We start from the raw sequence: 21,823 nt of genomic DNA on the forward strand, positions 1-21,823 counted from the left end.
GTGTTGAGTTATTTTGAGGGTACAGCAAATTTACATGTTATACAAGCTGTACACTGACTACGTCACATTGTAGCAAAGTGTCATTTCTTCAGTGTTGTCACATGAAAAGATAGAATCAAATATTTACAAAAATATGAGGGGTGGACTCACTTCTGGGAGATACTGTAAATTACAATTTTTGATAGTGTAGCACCCTCCAGTTTACGTAGGATTTTTGTGTTTAGTTAGAGGCTTGCTAGAAGCCTGGGAGTGAGTCAGCAAAGTCACTTCAGGTTAGTCTCAGAGGCTCTACATGTCAGGGCTTCTGAAACCCTCCCACCCTTTTAGAAACTGCTTGTAGTTTCTAGATGAGGGGCGGAGGAGGGAAAGAGGCGTGGATTTGCATGTTTGAGGGAACTTGGCCAATTCCCAGGCAGGAGGCCTGGCATGGTGGCTAGGACAATCCTTAAATATGGGAGAGCCTGATCAGCAGGGGTTGTTGTTTGAGTTGGGGGGAAGATGGAGTGAGGAAGCTGCTGCTGGTGTAGAGCCTGGGAGGGGGCCCCAGATGAGGGGGGCCTGCCTACAGGCTGAAGCTGGACAGAAGGACCTCCACTGTCCCACAGTCTAGGAAACTGTCAGCAGAGAAGGAGCCAGCTCAGTGTAAGGCCTGAAAGCAGTTGCAACCCATTAAGCTACAGGAAAAGGACAGTGTGAGTACTTCTACACCCCCTGGGCCAAAGAACGGAGAGGGTGGCCAGGTACAATTCCCAACTAGGTCTCCCTGGGACTACTTAATTTGTACGTCTTGGAATCCCTTGCTCAGGGACATTCTCAAGAAAAGCCAGGTGGATGAGGAAATGTTTACCTGGGGTCTGAGGAGGTTCACTAAGGGGACCAAATGCTCCTTACTAAGACCGTGCACAGATTTGTTGTCCTTTTTGCTAAGACGTTTGTCCTCCAAAGTTGTACAGTTCCATTGGGCATCCCATATATCCCTAGACCCCGTCAAAGTTATTAACCTCTAATAAAACAACCAAAACCAAGCTCATGGGCTGTTTACTGACTTTGGATGAAAGTGTGGAAAATGCATGTTGTCTGCCTGTGTAGAGCTTAATGGGACCCAAAAAACCCAGCGGTCCTTGGCAGGGTAGATCTACAATAGCTTCCATCAGACAAGCAATCTTTCTGGCTGTCTATTTTCCCAAATGGCAATCATGAACAATACACACAGTGGTGTATTTAGGTTTTGTACTGCCCTAGGCATAGAGAGAGCATAACACTGACCAACAACCCCCCCCCCCCCCAAGCATAGAGAGAGCATAACACTGACCAACAACCCCCCAAAGGAGAGAGCCTGACACCGACCAACAACACCCCCCCCCAAGCACGTAGAGAGCATAACACCAACCAGGAACCCCCCACCCCCCCAAAATGGAGAACCTGATACCAACCAACACCACCTCCTTCCCCCCTGGACAACGAGAGAGCCTTCCACTACCACTGCCTCCCCCCCCCCCGACAAGAGCAAGAGCTCCGGAAATCCCCGGGAACAAGAGTCGGGTTCTGCATATGCCATCAAGCAGCTTAAAGCCTCTCTTGGATCCCACTTGGTCCCCATGTGGCATGTGTTCCTTCTTCTGGGGGGCAGTGCTGCCCCCTGAAAAATGCCACCCTAGGCAAATGCCTTGTTTGCCTTGTGGTAAATACGCCACTGAATACACACATGCAACTCATAGCTGGTGGCATCATTCTTATATTATTATGTCTGACACCATCACATGTATTCTGTAAACCCACAGATCTTTCTGTCAGATCAAACCATTAACTATCTTACTATCTCCATACGACAGGTAGGTAAATGGGGATTTCTGGGCTGCTATTTAAAAACGACGCTCTGTTTATTCCTTGGGGTTAATGTTGTTTTATATTTCCAGAGTCCTTCGCCGAGGCCCAGAACCCGGCTCTGAATTCCCAGAAGGGGAACATATCATCCGCTACACCGCCTATGATCGGGCGCACAACCGGGCAAGCTGCAAATTTGTAATAAAAGTGCAAGGTAAGATTCAGCCATAGTAATGGAGGGAGGGGGACACATAGTTTTTTGAAGGTAATAGAGCAGAAAGGATAGAAATTCATCACAATGCCAGTAGTATGGGGGGTGGGGAGTTGACGTGAGGAGGGCAGAGAACACAGAGGGGGGGATTTGTGATGCAAGAAGGGGGGCATTGCTGTGGAGGGGGAGATGTAAAGGAGGGGCCGTGTTGTGGTGGGGGGGGGGGTGTGAAGGGGCAGAGGACAGTACTGTGGGGTAGGGATGTGAAGTGGGGGGTGGGGTCAGAGGCGGACTGACAACTCATGGGGCCCCCGGGATATAGGAGTTCATGGGGCCCCTGTGTCCTTGCCCAAACTCAAAAAAGCCTATGAAAAAGGTACCAGGGGCATCTCATGGGGCCCCCTACTGACCCCGGGCCCTCGGGCAGTGCCCGAGTTTCCAAATGGTCAGTCCGCCCCTGGGTGGGGTTGATGTGAGGAGGGCAGAGAACACTACTGTTGGGGGGGGGGAATTTGTGATGCTAGGAGGGGGGCATTGCTCTGGAGGGGAGATGTAAAGGGGGGGGGCAGTGTGTGAAGGGGCAGAGGACAGTATGGTGTACAGATGTGAAGTGGGGGGGTTTGATCTGAGGAGGGCAGAGAACACTACTGTTGGGTGGGGGGGATTTGTGATGCAAGGAGGAGGGCATTGCTGTTGAGAGGGAGATGTAAAGGGAGGGGGCAGTGTTATGGTGGGGGGGGGGGGGTGAAGGGGCAGAGGGCGGGGGACAGTACTCTGGGGTAGGGATGTGAAGCGAGGGGTGGGGTTGATGTGAGGAGGGTAGAGAACACTAATGTTGGGGGGGAATTTGTAATGCAAGGAGGGGGGCATTGCTGTGGATGTTAAGGGGGGCAGTGTTGTGGTGGGGGGGTGAAGGGGCAGGGATGTGAAGTGGGGGGTAGAGTTGATGTGAGGAAGACAGAGTAAACTACTGGAGTGGGGTGTGAAGGGGCAGTGCTGTGTGTGCAAAGGGGAGGGGGGTTGATGTAAAAAGAGCAGAGAACGCTACTGTTGGGGGGGGAGATTTGTGATGTGAGGGGGTGGGGCAGGGCTGTTGGGAGAGATGTATGGGGGGGGGCAATGCTGTCGGTAGGGATATGTAAAGGGGGTACGGTTGTGGGGGGATGGGAAGGGGCACAGTTCTGCTGGGGGTGTGTCACATACCTGATTGGAGACTGAAATGACGAGGTCGGCCCAGGGGCGGACTGACAACTCATGGGGCCCCGGGCAATAGGGGATCATGGGGCCCCTGTGTCCTTGCCCAAAGTCAAAAAAGCCTATGAAAATCTCATCTCATGGGGCCCCCTACTGACCCCAGGCCCTCGGGCAGTCCCCGAGTTTCCAAATGGTCAGTCCGCCCCTGGGTCAACCTCACTTGTGTCACTAGCACTGACCCCACTGGAAGTGGAACAGAGGGTGTCTAGGGACCAGAGGGACAAGAGCGCCAGCAGATGTTGTTTGCAGCTCTTGCAGTTGGAGACTTTGGAAGACTGATGAACCTCCGATTCAGGATCAGTAGTGATATGCAGAGCTGATATGGTAGATCGCCAGGTGTGCACCAGAGCAAGGCAGGAAGCTGGGATGGGGGCCAGGAGCAGTGTCATCAACGGGCGGACAGCGAGGTACCAAATCACAAGCAAGCCAAAGTCAGGAGCAGAGCCGAAGTCAGGAACAAGTATCAAGCAGGAGAGTAATCTGAGTCAGGTCAGGAACAAGCCAGGTCAGCAACAAGGAAATCACACAGGAACAAGCAGGAAACGGGGAACAGCTGAAGACCAGTCAGCACTCAGCACAAGCAGAGGCACCTTTTAAATAGTCAGTCTGGTGCCAATCTTCACCGTGCGTGTGCGCGATCGCGCATTTCTGTGCACATGCGTACGTCTATTTGCCAGCCATCTCAATTCCCTTACAGGGTGATGTGAAGGGATAGAGGACAGTACTGTGGGGGGAAGATGTGAAGGGGGCAGAGGACAGTAGTGTGGGGTGGGGGGGGTTATGATTTGAAGGGGGATTGAGGACTGTTGAAACTAATGGGGGTGTACCGTAAAGGGGTGGGTGGGGGTGATGTGCAGGGGGCATGAGAACACTACTGTGAAGGCTCTTAGATTGTAAGTCCCCAGGATCAGGGCCCTCCTATTCCTCTTGTATTGAACTGTATTGTTGCTGTATTGTCTCCCTTTATATTGTAAAGCGCTGAGCAAACTGTTGGCGCCATATATATCCTGTATAATAATAATAATATATAAATCCTGTATAATAATAATAATAATATATAAATCCTGTACAATAATAATAATAATATATAAATCCTGTATAATGATAATAATAATATATAAATCCTGTACAATAATAATAATAATATATAAATCCTGTATAATAATAATAATAATATATAAATCCTGTACAATAATAATATATAATATATAAATCCTGTATAATAATAATAATAATAATATATAAATCCTGTATAATAATAATAATATATAAATCCTGTATAATAATAATAATAATATATAAATCCTGTATAATATTAATAATAATAATAATATATAAATCCTGTATAATAATAATAATAATAATATATAAATCCTGTATAATAATAATATATAAATCCTGTATAATGATAATAATAATATATAGATCCTGTAAAATAATAATAAAACTGATGTGAAGTTGGGGACTGTGATGTATATGGGGGGGGGGGGGGGGGGACTGAGGACACTGACGTATAGGGCTTGTGATATACAGGAGGAGAGGGCTGAAAAACAAATGCGGTTCGGACTTCTGTTAGAAGAAAACTTCACTGGTTGGACCTCCATGAGTTCTGGTTCAGGACCCCCGATGTACATTATAACGTATATCTCATTTTACTGCCCAGTTTGAAGTTCTGCATTGATTTCTTACACAATAAAACAGCTATTACAGGGAATTGCACTTTCCTACATAAGTTGCTAGTTAGGTTAGGCAAATGTAGTTCTCGTGGGTCTCCTGCAATCCGTTGAGCAGCCTGTGATTGCTTTGGACTGGCTGTTCAGGGCTTTACTGGCTGCAGATTTGATTGCTTGCCCCCTGCATTCTGGATGATTGACAGCCTCAGCTCTGTTCCTGTGTGATGCGTAAAGGGGGGTGTGTCCCTTCCCTCCAATCATCGCTCAGAGCTCCCCTCACTGAGCTCTGCAGAGTGTAACATCAGCTTCTTGCCCCCTGTTTTATGAAACCTCAGACAAGCTGCATAAATTCTGCCCTTTGAATGGATGTAAAGGAGAGATGGCTGCAGATAAACAGGTACAACGTATGTAGGACGATTTGTTTGATGTCTGTGTATCACCTGAGGCCAGTCACTTCACTGGGTATATGTAAACTTTACCTAATCTTTGGCTTTAATATACCTAAGAATAATTACTCAAATCTTTAGTTTATATTATTATTATTATTATTATTATACAGGATTTATATAACGCCAACAGTTTGCTCAGCGCTTTACAATATAACGGGAGATAATACAGCAACAATACAGTTCAATACAAGAGGGTGAGGAGGGCCTGATCCTGGGAGCTTACAATCTAAGTGGGAGGGGCTGGTGGTACAAAAGGTAATAACTGTGGGGGATGGGCTGATAGGAGGAATAGAAGATTCTATTATTAGCTGAGGGCAGGATAGGCTTCCCTGAAGAGAGAGGTTTTCAGAGATCGCCTAAAAGTGAGCAGAGTAGGCGATAGTCTGATAGATTGGGGTAGAGAGTTCCAGAGGATGGGGGAAGCTCTAGAGAAGTCCTGGAGATGAGCATGGGAGGAGGAGACAAGGGAGCTAGAGAGCAGGAGATCGTGCGTGGAGTAGAGAGTACGGTTTGGGTGATATTTGGAGACAAGATTGGTGATGTAATTGGGATATTATTATTATTATACAGGGTTTATATAGCGCCTACAGCTTACGCATCACTCTACAACATAAGGGCAGACAGTACAATTACAGTACAATGACAGTACAATTACAGTACAAACACAGGAGGATGCAGAGGGCCGTGCTCCTTAGAGCTCACAATCTAATATTTGTGATGATTCTTATTATTCAGGCTTTATATTGCACCAACAGTTTCCCACGTGCGTCACTAAGTGCAATATCTAACATCCTCTGTAGTAAATGTCATTTTATACCCGGCAACATATTTTAAACCACTGCAGGTACAATGATAACATTTTGTTAATAGTTTTAAGAATGAATAGAAATAATTGCATATTCCACCCAAATCTTGTCAATAAATAGGACCATGGTGACACCGAGCTTTGTGAACAAGAAGCAAAGTACTGGCCTCAGAGTCCACAGGTCTCTGTGGCGCAATTGGTTAGCGCGTTCGGCTGTTAACCGAAAGGTTGGTGGTTCAAGCCCACCCAGGGACGGGTGATTTTTTTTCCCCATTTGAACAGAGACAAGGGCATAGTTTCACACTGTCCACTTCTATGTGAAGGGGATGCTTATCTTCTTGTCTTGCTAATCCTCTGATTGCAAAACTTAAAGAGTTCTGTGAATGGGTGAAAACCCAACCTCTCCCATCCCTGATATGTGCCTGCTGTACTTGTATAAAGAAGTCTCCTGTTCTTTGTATTGCTTCCTTTGTGTGAAATCCCTGGTGTTCCTGCTGTCCTATCAAAAACTGACCACGGTAGGCAAGAGAGCACAGCGTGGTCAGTTCTCTACTTGTGCTGTGAACTCAGCCTGCTCTCCTCCAATGAGCAGATTGTGCTGACATGCCCCCCCTGCATCTCCATTCACTGGGAAGATCAGCATCCCGCTGTTTCTCCTCCCCTAGCTCTCTAAGTTACTTATGCAGCTGAGAATGGAGGGTGATCACTTATTAAAAAAAGAGAAAAAAAGATATTTCTATGTTTTTCATATGTTCAGTATACATAAATGTTTTGCCTTTCATTTCTATTTTAAACTGAATTGGTTGTTTTACACATTTACTTTAAATGCTGCTTTAGCAAGGGGCGTATAAGCGATGGGGGTGGGGCCTAAGATGAGGGGTGTGTATATGTGATAGGGGTGGGGCTTATTTTAAGGGGTATATAAGTGATAGGGGTGGAGCTTAAAATGAGGGATTGATAAGTGATAGAGGTGGGACTTAATAAGAGGGGTGCATAAGTGATAGGGGTGGGGCTTAATATGAGGAATTTATAAGTGATGGGGTGGGGCTTAATATGAGGGGTGTATAAGTCATAGGGGTGGGGCTTAATATGATGAATGTATAAGTGATAGGGTGGGGCTTAATATGAGGGGTGTATAAGTCATAGGGGTGGGGCTTAATATGAGGGGTGTATAAGTGATAGGGGTTGCGTTTATTTTGAGGGGTGTATAAATCATAGGGGTGGGGCTTAGTATGAGGGATGTATAAGTGATAGGGTGGGGCTTAATATGAAGGGTGTATAAGTCATAGGGGTGGGGCTTAATATGAGGAATGTATAAGTGATAGGGTGGGGCTTAATATGTGGGGTGTATAAGTGATAGGGATGGGGCCTAATATGAGGGGTGTATAAGTCATAGGGATGGGACCTAATATGAGGGGTGTATATGTGATAGGGGTAGGGCTTAATATGAGGGGTGTATAAGTCATAGGGGTGGGGCTTAATATGAGGGGTGTATAAGTCATAGGGCTGGGGCTTAATATGAGGGGTGTATAAGTCATAGGGGTGGGGCTTTATATGAGGAATGTATAAGTGATAGGGATGGAGCTTAATATGTGGGGTGTATAAGTCATAGGGGTGGGGCTTAATATGAGGGGTGTATAAATCATGGGGGTGGGGCTTAATATGAGGGGTGTATAAGTCATAGGGGTGGGGCTTAATATGAGGGGTGTATAAATCATGGGGGTGGGGCTTAATATGAGGGGTGTATAAGTCATAGGGGAGGAGCTTAATATGAGGGGTGTATATTAGGGTTGGGGCTTAATATGAGGGTGTATAAGTCATAGGGGTGGGGCTTAATATGAGGGGTGTATAAGTCATAGGGGTGGGGCTTGACATGAGTGGTGTATAAATGATAGGGGTTGGGCTTATTTTGAGGCGTGTATAAGTGATAGGGGTGGGGTTTAATATTAGGGGTGCATACGTGATAGGGGTGGGGCATAATATGAGCGGTGTATCAAAATGAATGCTGTATTAAACCCCAAACCACTAATGTAATACATTGCAGCTTACCAAATATTAGATATGGTCCTTGGCTATCTCCCCCCTGTTTTCACCTGATGACCTGCATATGGGTACAGCTATATATCTCAGTGTGCTTGTCTATAATACTAGTTAAGGTCCTTTCACACCGGCGTTTAGTTTTTTTTCATCAGTTCAGTCACGTTTTTTCCAAGAAAAAAACAGATCAGTTCACATCACTTTTTAATCAGTTTACATCAGTTTTTTATCAGTTTACATCCGTTTATATCCATTTGTAATCCGTTTACATCCTTTTTCATCCGTTTACATCCATTTTTCATCCGTTTTTTAATCTGTTCACATCCGTTTTTCATTAATTTACATCAGTTTTCATTAGTTTACATCCGGTGTTCATTAGTTTACATCAGTTTTCATCCGTTTACATCTGTTTTTCATCCGTTTACATAAATTTTTCATTAGTTTACACCCATTTTTCATCTGTTTACATCCGTTTTTCATCCATTTTTTAATCCGTTTACATTCATTTTTCATCAGCTTACATCCATTTACATCCATTTTTCATCAGTTTACATTAGTTTTTTACACCATTTATCAATGCCAAAACATACCGTATGTCTGTTCACATCCGTTTTTCATTAAATGACATCAGTTTTCATTAGTTTACATCAGTTTTCATCCGTTTACATCTGTTTTTCATCCGTTTACTCCTGTTTTTCATCAGTTTACATCAGTTTTTCATCTGTTTACATCCATTTTTCATCAGTTTATATCCATTTTTTTACATCATTTATCAATGCAAAAACATACCGTATGTCCGTTTACATCCGTTTTTCATCTGTTCCGTTTCTTTCTTACAGAAGAAAAATAGGGATTTCTTCCATTAAAAAAACAGATGTTATCGGATGCGGACAATAACGGATGTAAACAGGTGATCATCTGTTTACATCTGCTAGTCCATAGAAATACATGGGGGTCTGATTTTTATCCGTAAACAGATAGATGAAGAACGGACATACGGAACGCCCGTGTGAAAGGGGCCTTACAAAAATGTCATAAAATGATTGTGAAGAAGATTGTCATATTCATTTCGGTGGCTTTCTTTGTCCCACAGTAAAGAGATGCCCGGTGCTCAGTCCTCCGCTCCATGCCTACATTACCTGTAGTGGTGCTGGAAATAATTATGGAGCCAACTGCGAGTATCACTGCGAGGGGAGCTATGAACGGCAGGGGCCGGCGCTCCGGGTGTGCCAGTTCAGCGGGCAGTGGGCAGGAGTTCCAGCTACTTGTACCCGTAAGTACTCTATGCAACTGTTGGTCGAAGTTGTATGCCTTCTGCAGCTCTATTCTCCTTTAGGGGGAACTTTACTTTTCAGGAACCCAGCAATGGACCTTTAAGGGGTGCAAAAAAAGGGCTAAATTTGACTGTACTACAAAACAGCAAAATGAGGGCGCACCGGCCTAGCGCCTTACACTGGGGTTGAGTTACTAAAACTGGAGAGTGCAAAATCTGGTGGCGCTCTGCATAGAAACCAATCAGCTTCCAGGTTTTACTGCCAAAGCTTGATTGAAGAAAATTAAGCCAGATGCTGATTGGCTACCATGCACAGAATGTCCAATGTGAAGCCTAATGGCGCCGCTCAAAAGGGTTTATGCGTTTCGATGGGCAAGGGCTGTGAAGAAGAGCGGCTGGTGCACCCTCTTTTTGTTGTTTTGTAGTGCAGCACATGAAGGAGCACCCGTAATCCCAAGAGGGTTGCAAGGCTTGTGAACTGGAAGAATGGAAAGTCTGTTAGACCCCTAGCACCACATCTGAGAACAGGAGATTGAGTGTATAAATGTGACTGTAAGTACCCATACCTTCCTCCCCAACTATCACCTATCCCTTACCATCTCCCTCACACCTATAGGGGTACTAAACCTAGGACCCTGCATTCACTATATTAGCTCTCCCTGGACCCTGCATTCACTATATCCGCTCTCCCCGGACCCTACATTCACTATATCCGCTCTCCCTGGACCCCGCATTCACTATATCTGGTCTCCCCGGACCCTGCATTCACTATATCCGCTCTCCCCGGACCCTGCATTCAGTATATCTGCTCTCCCCAGACCCTGCATTTAGTATATCCGGTCTCCCCGGACCCTGCATTCATTATATCTGGTCTCCCTGGACCCTGCATTTACTATATCCGGTCTCCCCGGACCCTGCATTCACTATATCCAGTCTCCAAGGACCCTGCATTCACTATATCCGCTCTCCCCGGACCCCGCATTCACTATATCCGCTCTCCCCGGACCCTGCATTCACTATATCCGGTCTCCAAGGACCCTGCATTCACTATATCCGCTCTCCCCGGACCCTGCATTCACTATATCCGCTCTTCCCGGACCCTGCATTCACTATATCTGGTCTCCCCGGACCCTGCATTCACTATATCCGGTCTCCAAGGACCCTGCATTCACTATATCCGCTCTCCCCGGACCCTGCATTCACTATATCCAGTCTCCCCGGACCCTGCATTCACTATATCCGCTCTTCCCGGACCCTGCATTCACTATATCTGGTCTCCCCGGACCCTGCATTCACTATATCCGGTCTCCAAGGACCCTGCATTCACAATATCCGCTCTCCCCAGACCCTGCATTCACTATATCCGGTCTCCCCGGACCCTGCATTCACTATATCCGGTCTCCAAGGACCCTGCATTCACTATATCCGGTCTCCCCGGACCCTGCATTCACTATATCTGCTCTCCCGGGACCCTGCACTCACTATATCTGGTCTCCCCGGACCCTGCATTCACTATATCCGGTCTCCCCGGACCCTGCATTCACTATATCCGGACCCTGCATTCACTAAATCCGGTCTCCCTGGACCCTGCATTCTCCGGTCTCCCACAGTACACACATTATGAAAATGCAAATGCACAGCAGTTAATCTTGTAGGAGGAGCTTTCATTCTAATCTGATTGTCCTATGAGGCTGCGTGACCCCTGACCCTCTGTCTGAACAGTGCTGATTGGCCCTGTGCTGATCACATGCACAGTCCCAAAGATAAAAAAAAATCTCTAACAATACACACCAAACTGAGCATGTGCAGTTTGCCCCCAAGTCTCCATTCTATCAGCAGATGGATTGGGGACAGTAGAAGAAGGGGAGGATCAGATAATATCTCCCAGAAGTGAGTCCACCCCTCACATTTTTGCAAATATTTTATTCTATCTTTTCATGTGAAAACACTACAGAAATGACACTTTGCTACAATGTGACGTAGTCAGTGTACAGTTTGTATAACATGTAAATTTGCTGTCCCCTCAAAATAACTCAATACACAGCCATTGATGTCTAAACGGCTGGCAACAAAAATGAGTCCACCCCTAAGTGACAAGGTCCAAATCGGGCCCAAAGTGTCAATATTTTGTGTGGCCACCATTATTCTCCAGCACTGCCTTAACTCTCTTGGGCATGGAGGTCACCAGAGCTTCAAAGTTTGCCCCTGGAGTCCTCTCCTCTCCTCCATGATGACAGCACAGAGCTGGTGGATATTAGAGACCTTGCGCTCCTCCACCTTCCGTTTGAGGATGTCCCACAGATGCTCAATAGGGTTTAGGTCTGGAGACATGCTTGGCCAGTCCATCACCGTTACCCTCAGCTTCTTTAGCAAGGCAGTGGTGGTCTTGGAGGTGTGTTTGGGGTCGTTATCATGTTGGAATACTGCCCTGCAGCCCAGTCTCTGAAGGGAGGGGATCATGCTCTGCTTCAGTATGTCACAGTCAGGGGCGGACTGACAACTCATGGGGCCCCCGGGCAATAGGGGATCATGGGGCCCCTGTGTCCTTGCCCAAACTCAAAAAAGCCTATGAAAAAGGTACCAGGGGCATCTCATGGGGCCCCCTACTGACCTCGGGCCCTCGGGCAGTGCCCGAGTTTCCAAATGGTCAGTCTGCCCCTGGTCACAGTACATGTTGGCATTCATGGTTCCCTCAATGAACTGTAGCTCCCCGTGTTGGCAACACTCATGCAGCCCCAGACCATGACACTCCCACCACCATGCTTGGCTGTAGGCAAAACACACTTGTCTTTGCACTCCTCACCTGGTTGCCGCCACTCACGCTTGACACCATCTAAACCAACTCAGTTGCTCTTGGTGTCATCAGACCACAGGACATGGTTCCAGTAATCCATGTCCTTAGTCTGCTTGTCTTCAGCAAACTGTTTGCAGGCTTTCTTGTGCATCATCTTTAGAAGAGGCTTCCTTCTGGGACGACAGCCATGCAGACCAATTTGATGCAGTGTGCGGCGTATGGTCTGAGCACTGACAGGCTGACCCCCCCACCCCTTCAATCTCTGCAGCAATGCTGGCAGCACTCATATGTCTATTTCCCAAAGACGACCTCTGGATATGACGCTGACCCCGGGCTCTCAATTTCTTTGGTGGACCATGGCGAGGACTGTTCTGAGTGGAACCTGTCCTGTTAAACCGCTGTATGGTCTTGGCCACCGTGCTGCAGCTCAGTTTCAGAGTCTTGGCAATCTTCTTATAGGCTAGGCCATCTGTATGTAGAGCAACAATTCTTTTTTTCAGATCCTCGTGAGAGTTCTTTGCCATGAGGTGCCATGTTGAACTTCCAGTGACCAGTATGAGAGAGTGAGAGCGATAACACCAAATGTAACACACCTGCTCCCCATTCACACCTGAGACCTTGTAACACTAATGAGTCACATGACACCGGGGAGGGAAAATGGCTAATTGGGCCCAATTTGGACCTTGTCACTTAGGGGTGGCCTCACTTTTGTTGCCAGCGGTTTAAACATTAATGGCGGTGTGTTGAGTTATTTTGAGGGGACAGCAAATTTACATGTTATACAAACTGTACACTGACTACGTCACATTGTAGTGTCATTTCTTCAGTGTTGTCACATAAAAAGAGAGAATCAAATATTTACAAAAATGTGAGGGGTGGACTCACTTTTGGGAGATACTGTATATGTCCTGCTCCCAATATGGTGGTGATCAGTGATTTATGATGGGACTGTGATAGTGTGGCAGGCAATTTGACACTAGCTAACACTGGGGGGGGCTGGCTAACTGCCACTGACATCACCCGTGACTTTAATAAAGTGATGAATGATAATATTATACACTGTACCATTGACACTGGCTGGGAAGGGGTTGACATCTAGGGCGATCAAAGGGTTAAATGTGTGCCCAACAATGTGTCATATGTATAATGTGTGCTGCTTTTACTAACAGATCTCTATGTTTCTTATTCCTGCTTTGCAACGGTTTCAAAAACAACTGGGAGATACTGTATATACCGCCATTTGTACACGCTATAACTTTCACGCAAACCAATTAATTTATACGTATTGGGATTTTTTTTAACAAAGATTTAGTAAATTCATTTGGGTGCTGTGTTGCATGACTATGCAATTGTCAAAGTAACACAGCGCCGCCTGGTCAGGAAGGGGGGTAAATCTTCTGGAGGGCAAGTGGTTAACAGACCAAAACCAAAGTATCACCTGGTTCAGGGTGGAAGTCACAATTTGTAACCCTCAAAGATCACTGATTTGTAGCAATGATGAAATTGCAGCACCTACAGGAAAAGCCCATGTCCTTCTCCAGGAGGTGCTGTCATCTGCAGGGATTTCTGGGAATTAAATGCTGAGCTAGAATAGCGGTTAACGAATTGTGGTCCTTCAGCCAACAATGTAATTCATAGATGAAGTGCTCCTCCAGCTGTCCACCTAATCCCCCAGGAGGCCGCAGTAATGGCACACTCGGCGTAGCGCTCCCCTTCCATGTTTCCTATTATCACGGCTTTCGGAGGGATTAGCGCCAATGTTTATAGAGCAGTTCAGATAAGATAAAAACACTTTTCAAAGCCGTGCACTTAGAGCTTTTATTAGTTGTTCTTTTTCCATCCAATATATGGCGTACAATATTGCCACAAGAATTTGGTGTGTAAAACATTGTAATGCTATTGCCAATTTTCTGTTTTAGAAACTATTGAAATATTTTGTTATAACTGTTCAATAAATGCAAAAAATACCTAATGATCCTGCCCAAAATTCAAGGATTGCCTATTTATTCTGTTGTCACAAGTAATCTAATTAGTCCCCTAAATTTCTAAACTGGCCTTAACCACCTCCCACCCGCCATATAGTAATATGACGGGCGCAAGGTGGTTCTCTCCTTCTGGGACGACGTCATATGACGTCCTCCCATTCTCACTGCGCATGCGCGGCTCAGGGAGCGTGCAGCGCGACGATCGGTGATGTGCTGTGTCCCTCGGACACAGCGGATCACCGATCTATGGAAAGAGCCGAAGATGTTGGCTTGGTCATGTGATCAGCTGTGTCCAATCACAGCTGATCACATGTAAACAGGGAAATGCCGGTTATCGGCATTTCTCTCCTCTCGAGCTGTCACACTGACAGAGGAGAGGAGAGCCGGTAATCGGCTTTCCGCGGAGGGGACATCTACACTGATCATCAGGGCACTGATGATCAGTGTAGCCCCAGCAGTGCCACCTGTCAGTGCCTTGTGCCAGTGCCCATCAGTGCCACTCAGTGCCACATATCAGTGCCTACCAGTGCACATCAATGCCACATATCAGTGCCCATCTGAGCTGCCTTTCAGTGTCACCCATCAGTGCCAGTCAGTGCCACCTATCAATGCCAATCAGTGCTGCCAATCAGTGCCACCTATCAGTGCCAGTCAGTGCCGCCTATCAGTGCCAGTCAGTGCCACCTATCAGTGCTGCCTATCAGTGCCATATATCAGTGCCATGTGTCAGTGCTGCCCGTTTCAGTGCCCGTTAGTGATGCCTGTCAATGCCCATCAGTGCCACCTACCAGTGCCTCCTCATCAGTGCCACCTATCAGTGTGCATCAGTGCAACCTATCAGTGCCCATCAGTGCAGCCTCATTAGCGCACATCAGTGAAGGAGAAAAATCACTTATTTACAAAATTTTATATCAAAAACTAAGAAAAACATTTTTTTCCAAAATTTTCAGTGGTTTTTGGTTTAAGAAAAAATAAAAAAACCCGAGGTGATTAAATACCACCAAAAGAAAGCTCTATCTGTCACAAAAAAATTATAAAAATGTCATATGGGTACAGTGTTGCATGACCGCGCAATTGTCATTCAAAGTGTGACAGCGCTGAAAGCTGGAAATTGTCCTGGGCAGGAAGGGGGTATAAGTGCCCTGTAGGCAGGAAGGGGGTATAAGTGCTCTGTAGGCAGGAAGGGGGTAGAAGTGCCCTGTAGGCAGGAAGGGGGTAGAAGTGCCCTGTAGGCAGGAAGGGGGTATAGGTGTCCTGTAGGCAGGAAGGGGGTATAGGTGTCCTGTAGGAGAGGGGTTAAACCTGTGGAATATTATTAGCAAAGTTTCATTTTCAGGACCTTCATTTGATTATCTTAGAGTTAACCTAAGTTCACATCTGTGCGGGTGGTGCCGCTGCAGATCCGCACGAAAATCCATGCAGTCGCACCACCCTCACAGAGGAATGTGGACCTGTGGGCGGGTGCCATTAGTTCTAATGGCACGCCACCCACACTGGAAAACGCAACCCTACTTGGAACCGAGGTTCCCGTGCGAGCTGAGTTTTCCAAAGAAATGCCGGGACTTCTTCCCTGCGTGTCACGGCCACAGGAGTCCATTCAAATGAATGTGCTCTCGTGCCCATGCAAAATGCGGCCCGCACGGCCACATAGATATGAACCGGGGGTTAACGATGAATTCCAGGTATGGATATTTTTACGTAGTTAGGTTGGTCCAACTCAGACCAATGCAACTTTGCATATACCATAACTGTGGGAGCCCTCTGGAAGCTGAACATCACTACACCGGTTATATACACTTGATTCCGAGTCCCGTGCTGAGCAGCTTCCCTGTTGCCTTTTGAATAAAGGAGATTGGCCGCTGGGCATGGGTACTATTCAGAGAATGCTTTGCATTTCCTCAATGAATGTAATGCATTTTCTGATTGGATGAGATGGAAAGCAAAGAGAACCTCCGCTTACCACCAAGCATACCAATTTCACTACCTTACCTAGAATGGAACTCTAGGTAAGGTAGCAGCTTTGCCCCCGATCCCTTTGAGTGACGTGAGGATAAAAATGAGAACAAAGAAGCCATCTAGTTTGAACTGTCTGTACTGGTATGGTTCAGCCCAGCAGGCAGCAGAGAAACCATCCAATCTGAACAGTTTTTACTGGTATAGTCCACCCTGTCAGACACCAGAGAAGCCATCCAATTTGAACTGTATTTATTGGTATGGTCCACCCTGTCAGACACCAGAGAAGCCATCCAATTTGAACTGTATTTATTGGTATGGTCCACCCCATCAGAAACAAGAGAAGCCATCCAACTTGAACTGTCTGTATTGGTATGGTCCACCCCATCAGACACCAGAGAAGCCATCCAATTTTAACAGTTTATACTGGTAAAGTCCGCCCCGTCAGACATTGCAGAAGCCATTCAATTTGAACTTTCTGTATTGGTAGGGTCCACCACCTCAGACACAAGAGAAGCCATCCAATTTGAACAATTTGTACTGTTATAGTCTGCCCATCAGTTACCAGAAAAGCCATTCAATTTGAATTGTCAGTACTGGTATGGTTCACCCACTCAGACACCAGAGAAGCCATCCATTTTGAACTGTCTGTATTGGTATGGTCCACCCTATCAGACACCAGAGAAGCCATCCATTTTGAACTGTCTGTATTGGTATGGTCCACCCTAACAAACACCAGAGAAGCTATTCAATTTGAACTGTCTGTATTGGTATGTTGCACCCCGTCAGAAACCAGGGAAGCCATTCAATTTGAACAGTTTATATTGGTATAGTCAACCCCGTCACACACCACAGAAGCCATTCAATTTGAACTGTCTGTATTGGTATGGTCCACCCTTTCGGACACCAGAGAAGCCAATAAGTTTGAACTGTCTATATTGGTATGGTGCACCCCATCAGACACCAGATAAGCCATCCAATTTGAACTGTCTGTATTGGTATGGTCCACCCAGTCAGACCCAGAGAAGCCATTCAATTTGAACAGTTTATATTGGTATAGTCCACCCCATCAGACACCAGAGAAGCCATTCAATTTGAATTGTCTGTATTGTTATAGTCCACCCTTTCAGACACCAGAGAAGCTATTCAATTTGAACTGTCTGTATTGGTATGGTGCATCCCATCAGACACCAGAGAAGCCATCCAATTTGAACAGTTTATACTGGTATAATCCACCCCATCAGACACCAGATAAGCTATTCAATTTGAACTGTCTGTATTGGTATGGTGCACCCCGTCACACACCAGAGAAGCCATTAAATTTGAACTCTCTGTATTGGTATGGTGCACCCCATCAGACACCAGATAAGCCATCCAATTTGAACTGTCTGTATTGGTATGGTCCACCCAGTCAGACACCAGAGAAGCCATTCAATTTGAACGGTTTATACTGGTATAGTCCACCCCACCACACACCAGAGAAGCCATTCAATTTGAATTGTCTGTATTGGTAGGGTCTACCCCACCAGATACAAACTGCCTAAAAGTGAATCATCCATTGTGCAGTGACAAGCTGGTGCAAAGTTTGGCCCAATAGCTCATCCTCCTGGCTTACTGCAGGTGTATGAAGGTTGTCAATGGGCTCCTGCCTAGGTTGCCTTGTGGATCATCAGAATTTAAACTTACAAAAGGCTCAGTGCTTCTACAACAATATTTTGTAGCCAGCTTTTGATAACTGTGGAGAGCTGTACCATGCCTGCATAATGTACAACCTGTCTTTTTCCAGCTATGCAGATCAATGTCAATTTGAATTCAGCTGGCGCGTTTGTGGATCAGTTCTTTGAGAAGCAGCGACTGCTGATAATCTCTGCTCCCAGCTCCTCTGACCGATACTACCGACTCCAGAGCACAGCTCTGCAGGTAGGTAAACTTTGCATGCTAAAATGTAGGTATTACATAGTATTATTAAAAAGCCATGAGCTGTGATTTAATTATTGTCTTTGCTAGTCCTTTGAGAATCGCTAATGCTTATCTATCCGAGATCAGACTGTGTACCAAACAACAGAGACATGAATGGATTCCTGGTGCCATCGGCAGTCCTGTACAATTGTGCCATTATGTTTCTGTACCTGCCACAGTTCCTAATAACTTTGCCATAAATGGTGGACCAGTAGCTGTAATCAGTATTGGTAATCTCTATAGTGGACCTAATCTCAAAAAGTAAAGATCTGCTGTTTTATAGGGAACATCTAGGGATGTTAAGTATCTCTAAGCAATATTCTGAAAATGCTACCTTTTTTGTCTTGAATTCCTCCTGAAAAATAGCAGAGCCCTTCCTGTGCCAAGGCACTCTTGCTCTGTAGCCTCATGATTATATCTACAGTGTGAGATCATCCAAAACACTGCTGCCTCTGACTGCAAAGCTCACCAAGTTGGGTGATGTCACCACTGTGTTGCTCACTGTCCTCCTTGCCGGAGAGGAAGCTGTACCTGGGAGACCTGCAGTGCAAGGATCTCCCTGCTTCTCTTTCCTCTATTCTGTGGATCTGTGCTTCCTTTACCTTTCCTGCTGATTCTTGAATATTAGCTCACCAGTCACTGGCGGAGCTCCAACCTGAGGAAGCAAAGCCTGAGAAATAGCAGAGCCCTTCCTGTGCCAAGGCACTCTTGCTCTGTAGCCTCATGATTATATCTACAGTGTGAGATCATCCAAAGCACTGCTGCCTCTGACTGCAAAGCTCACCAAGTTGGGTGATGTCACCACTGTGTTGCTCACTGTCCTCCTTGCCGGAGAGGAAGCTGTACCTGGGAGACCTGCAGTGCAAGGATCTCCCTGCTTCTCTTTCCTCTATTCTGTGGATCTGTGCTTCCTTTACCTTTCCTGCTGATTCTTGAATATTAGCTCACCAGTCACTGGCGGAGCTCCAACCTGAGGAAGCAAAGCCTGAGAAATAGCAGAGCCCTTCCTGTGCCAAGGCACTCTTGCTCTGTAGCCTCATGATTATATCTACAGTGTGAGATCATCCAAAGCACTGCTGCCTCTGACTGCAAAGCTCACCAAGTTGGGTGATGTCACCACTGTGTTGCTCACTGTCCTTCTTGCCGGAGAGGAAGCTGTACCTGGGAGACCTGCAGTGCAAGGATCTCCCTGCTTCTCTTTCCTCTATTCTGTGGATCTGTGCTTCCTTTACCTTTCCTGCTGATTCTTGAATATTAGCTCAGCAGTCACTGGGGGAGCTCCAACCTGAGGAAGCAAAGCCTGAGAAATAGCAGAGCCCTTCCTGTGCCAAGGCACTCTTGCTCTGTAGCCTCATGATTATATCTACAGTGTGAGATCATCCAAAGCACTGCTGCCTCTGACTGCAACGCTCACCAAGTTGGGTGATGTCACCACTGTGTTGTTCACTGTCCTCCTTGCCGGAGAGGAAGCTGTACCTGGGAGACCTGCAGCGCAAGGATCTCCCTGCTTCTCTTTCATCTATTCTGTGGATCTGTCCTTCCTTTACCTTTCCTGCTGATTCTTGAATATTAGCTCACCAGTCACTGGGGGAGCTCCAACCTGAGGAAGCAAAGCCGTCCTCATCGAATAAAATGATCTCTTTCACAACACATGACAAGACATGGTAAGTCCGTAATGGTAAAAGTTCAGCTGCAGGGAGATCACAGGTAATATTGGTGACTAGTCCTATTCCCTCTATGTGTCTTTTTCAGGCACAGCTTTGCTATTACAGGTCCTCTTTAATGCTAGTCACCAGAAATCCACCAGCATAGTAGAAACCAGTGGTCCCGGATGAAAAAATTATTATAAAAATGATAAAATGTGTCATTTCACCCTAGTTTACAAAGTTACATTACTTTGTTTCATGGTCTAAATTCTGATTAAATCTTGAAGAAGGTTTTCCAAATCTGAGCTCATAGCATAGCAACTTTGACATCAAGTGTCCAGCCAGAGAACTGAGACATTACCGTTTCCTCAGTGTCATGTATTTAATCCTAGGGGGCGAGTTGCGGCCTGGATCAGAGACATGTCGTAGTGGTGGAGCTGGTTGGAGAGGAGCCAAGGGAAGTGGGACGGGTCAGGTCTCAGCAACTCTCGGTGGATCTCATTGAACAACTAAGGTATCTTTGTCCCCATTTTAAAGCTCTTCTTTATCAAATAAATTATATTTTATTTATACAGGAGTATTTACCTATATTTACACTATACACTGATTGATCCATTCCAGCCATTGCAGTTGACATGTAATACTTCGCACTGCATTAGCTGGAGGAACGACCCATTTGGCAGCCACCAGTGCTGGAATAAGGTCCTTTAGCACCCAAGGCAGGAAGATCAAAGTGTGTCCTCTTCCATGAGCTGTGAACTACATCAGCAGAATAGGCTGTTTTTTTGGTGCCCCCTTCTCCCGAGGCTCCCAAGGCAACTGCCTCTTCTGCCTCCCCTCGGCCCGGCCCTGGTAGAAGTAATCAGACAACATACCCAGTGGATGAATTAGTAGACATGGGGAAGGTGCTACTGACGTAAGAATTATGTGAGCAATCCTTGTTGTATTATTACAGGTATTTATATATCACTATTAATTTATGGAGTGCTTTTTACATATTGTCCCTGCCCTCAAGGAGCATACAGTCTAAGGCAGGGGTTTCAAACTCAATTTCATCACAGGACGAATCAGCATTATGGTTGCCCTCAAGGGGCTGGTCGTATCTGTAAGACAAGATGTCCAAAGCACCCCTCCCCCCCCAGGGGCGGACTGACCATTCAGAAACTCGGGCACTGCCCGAGGGCCCGGGGTCAGTAAGGGGCCCCATGAGATGCCCCTGGTACCTTTCATAGGCTTTTTTGGGTGTGGTTTGAGTGTGGGCGAGGATACAGGGGCCCCATGATCCCCTATTGCCCGGGGGGCCCCATGAGTTGTCAGTCCACCCCTGCCCCCCCTTACATCAAATGTCAAGAGTCCCCCCACCTTCACCTATATCACAGTGCACCCCCTTACCTTGTGTTGCTGCTGGGAAGAAGCTGGTTTGCAGAGCTGGGAAGCAGAAAGTGCCGGGTCTGGAGGAAGATCAGGGGAGGACTAGAGTCACCTGCCGAAATCTGCTGAATGCTGATACCAGGGGAGGAGAGGAAGTACTGCAGCTGCACAGAGAGGTGCAGGATCTGTAGGGGGAGTTCTGACCTCCTCTCTGCTGCCAACTGCTGGAGTGGGGTGGAGGGGCAGGGATGAGCCTCTCTGCAGCTGCACAGAGAAGCGCAGGATTTTGTGAAGGAGTACTGCCCTCCTCTCTACTGTGACTGAGACAAGGAGGTTGCCGTAGCTGCAGGAGAGGTGCAAGGACCTGGCGGGGTGAATTCGGCCCACAGGCCTTGAGTTTGACACATGTGGTCTAAGGTCTTTATAGTCCCATACTAGAACCAATTTAGACAGCAGTCAACCAACCTACCATCATGTCTTTAAAGTGTGGGAAGAAACTGGTATGCCCAGAGGAAACCCATGCAAGCACAGGGAGAACGTGTAAACCCCATGCTGAATATTTATGAAACATTTGCATAGCAATTCACCC

General features: G+C 46.5%; 1 protein-coding gene and 1 non-coding gene across 2 annotated transcripts in view; both read left to right on the forward strand.

Annotated features, from left to right (window-relative positions):
* SRPX2 (sushi repeat containing protein X-linked 2) overlaps positions 1-21,823 on the forward strand; it is a 97,283-nt gene that overhangs the window by 74,670 nt on the left and 790 nt on the right. Inside the window, exons 7-10 of the mRNA XM_089664516.1 lie at positions 1,917-2,038; positions 9,347-9,526; positions 18,045-18,178; positions 20,256-20,377. Coding sequence (XP_089520642.1) covers positions 1,917-2,038; positions 9,347-9,526; positions 18,045-18,178; positions 20,256-20,377 — 558 coding nt within the window. The remainder of the gene's footprint in view (positions 1-1,916; positions 2,039-9,346; positions 9,527-18,044; positions 18,179-20,255; positions 20,378-21,823) is intronic.
* Positions 6,398-6,471, forward strand: TRNAN-GUU (transfer RNA asparagine (anticodon GUU)). Its single transcript has one exon. It is a non-coding gene; the product is annotated as a tRNA-Asn (tRNA).

The sequence above is a fragment of the Staurois parvus genome, unplaced genomic scaffold, assembly GCF_062004578.1.
Source record: "Staurois parvus isolate SC_StPar_1 unplaced genomic scaffold, SC_StPar_1.0 ptg001930l, whole genome shotgun sequence".
In the NCBI taxonomy this organism is placed as follows: domain Eukaryota; kingdom Metazoa; phylum Chordata; class Amphibia; order Anura; family Ranidae; genus Staurois; species Staurois parvus.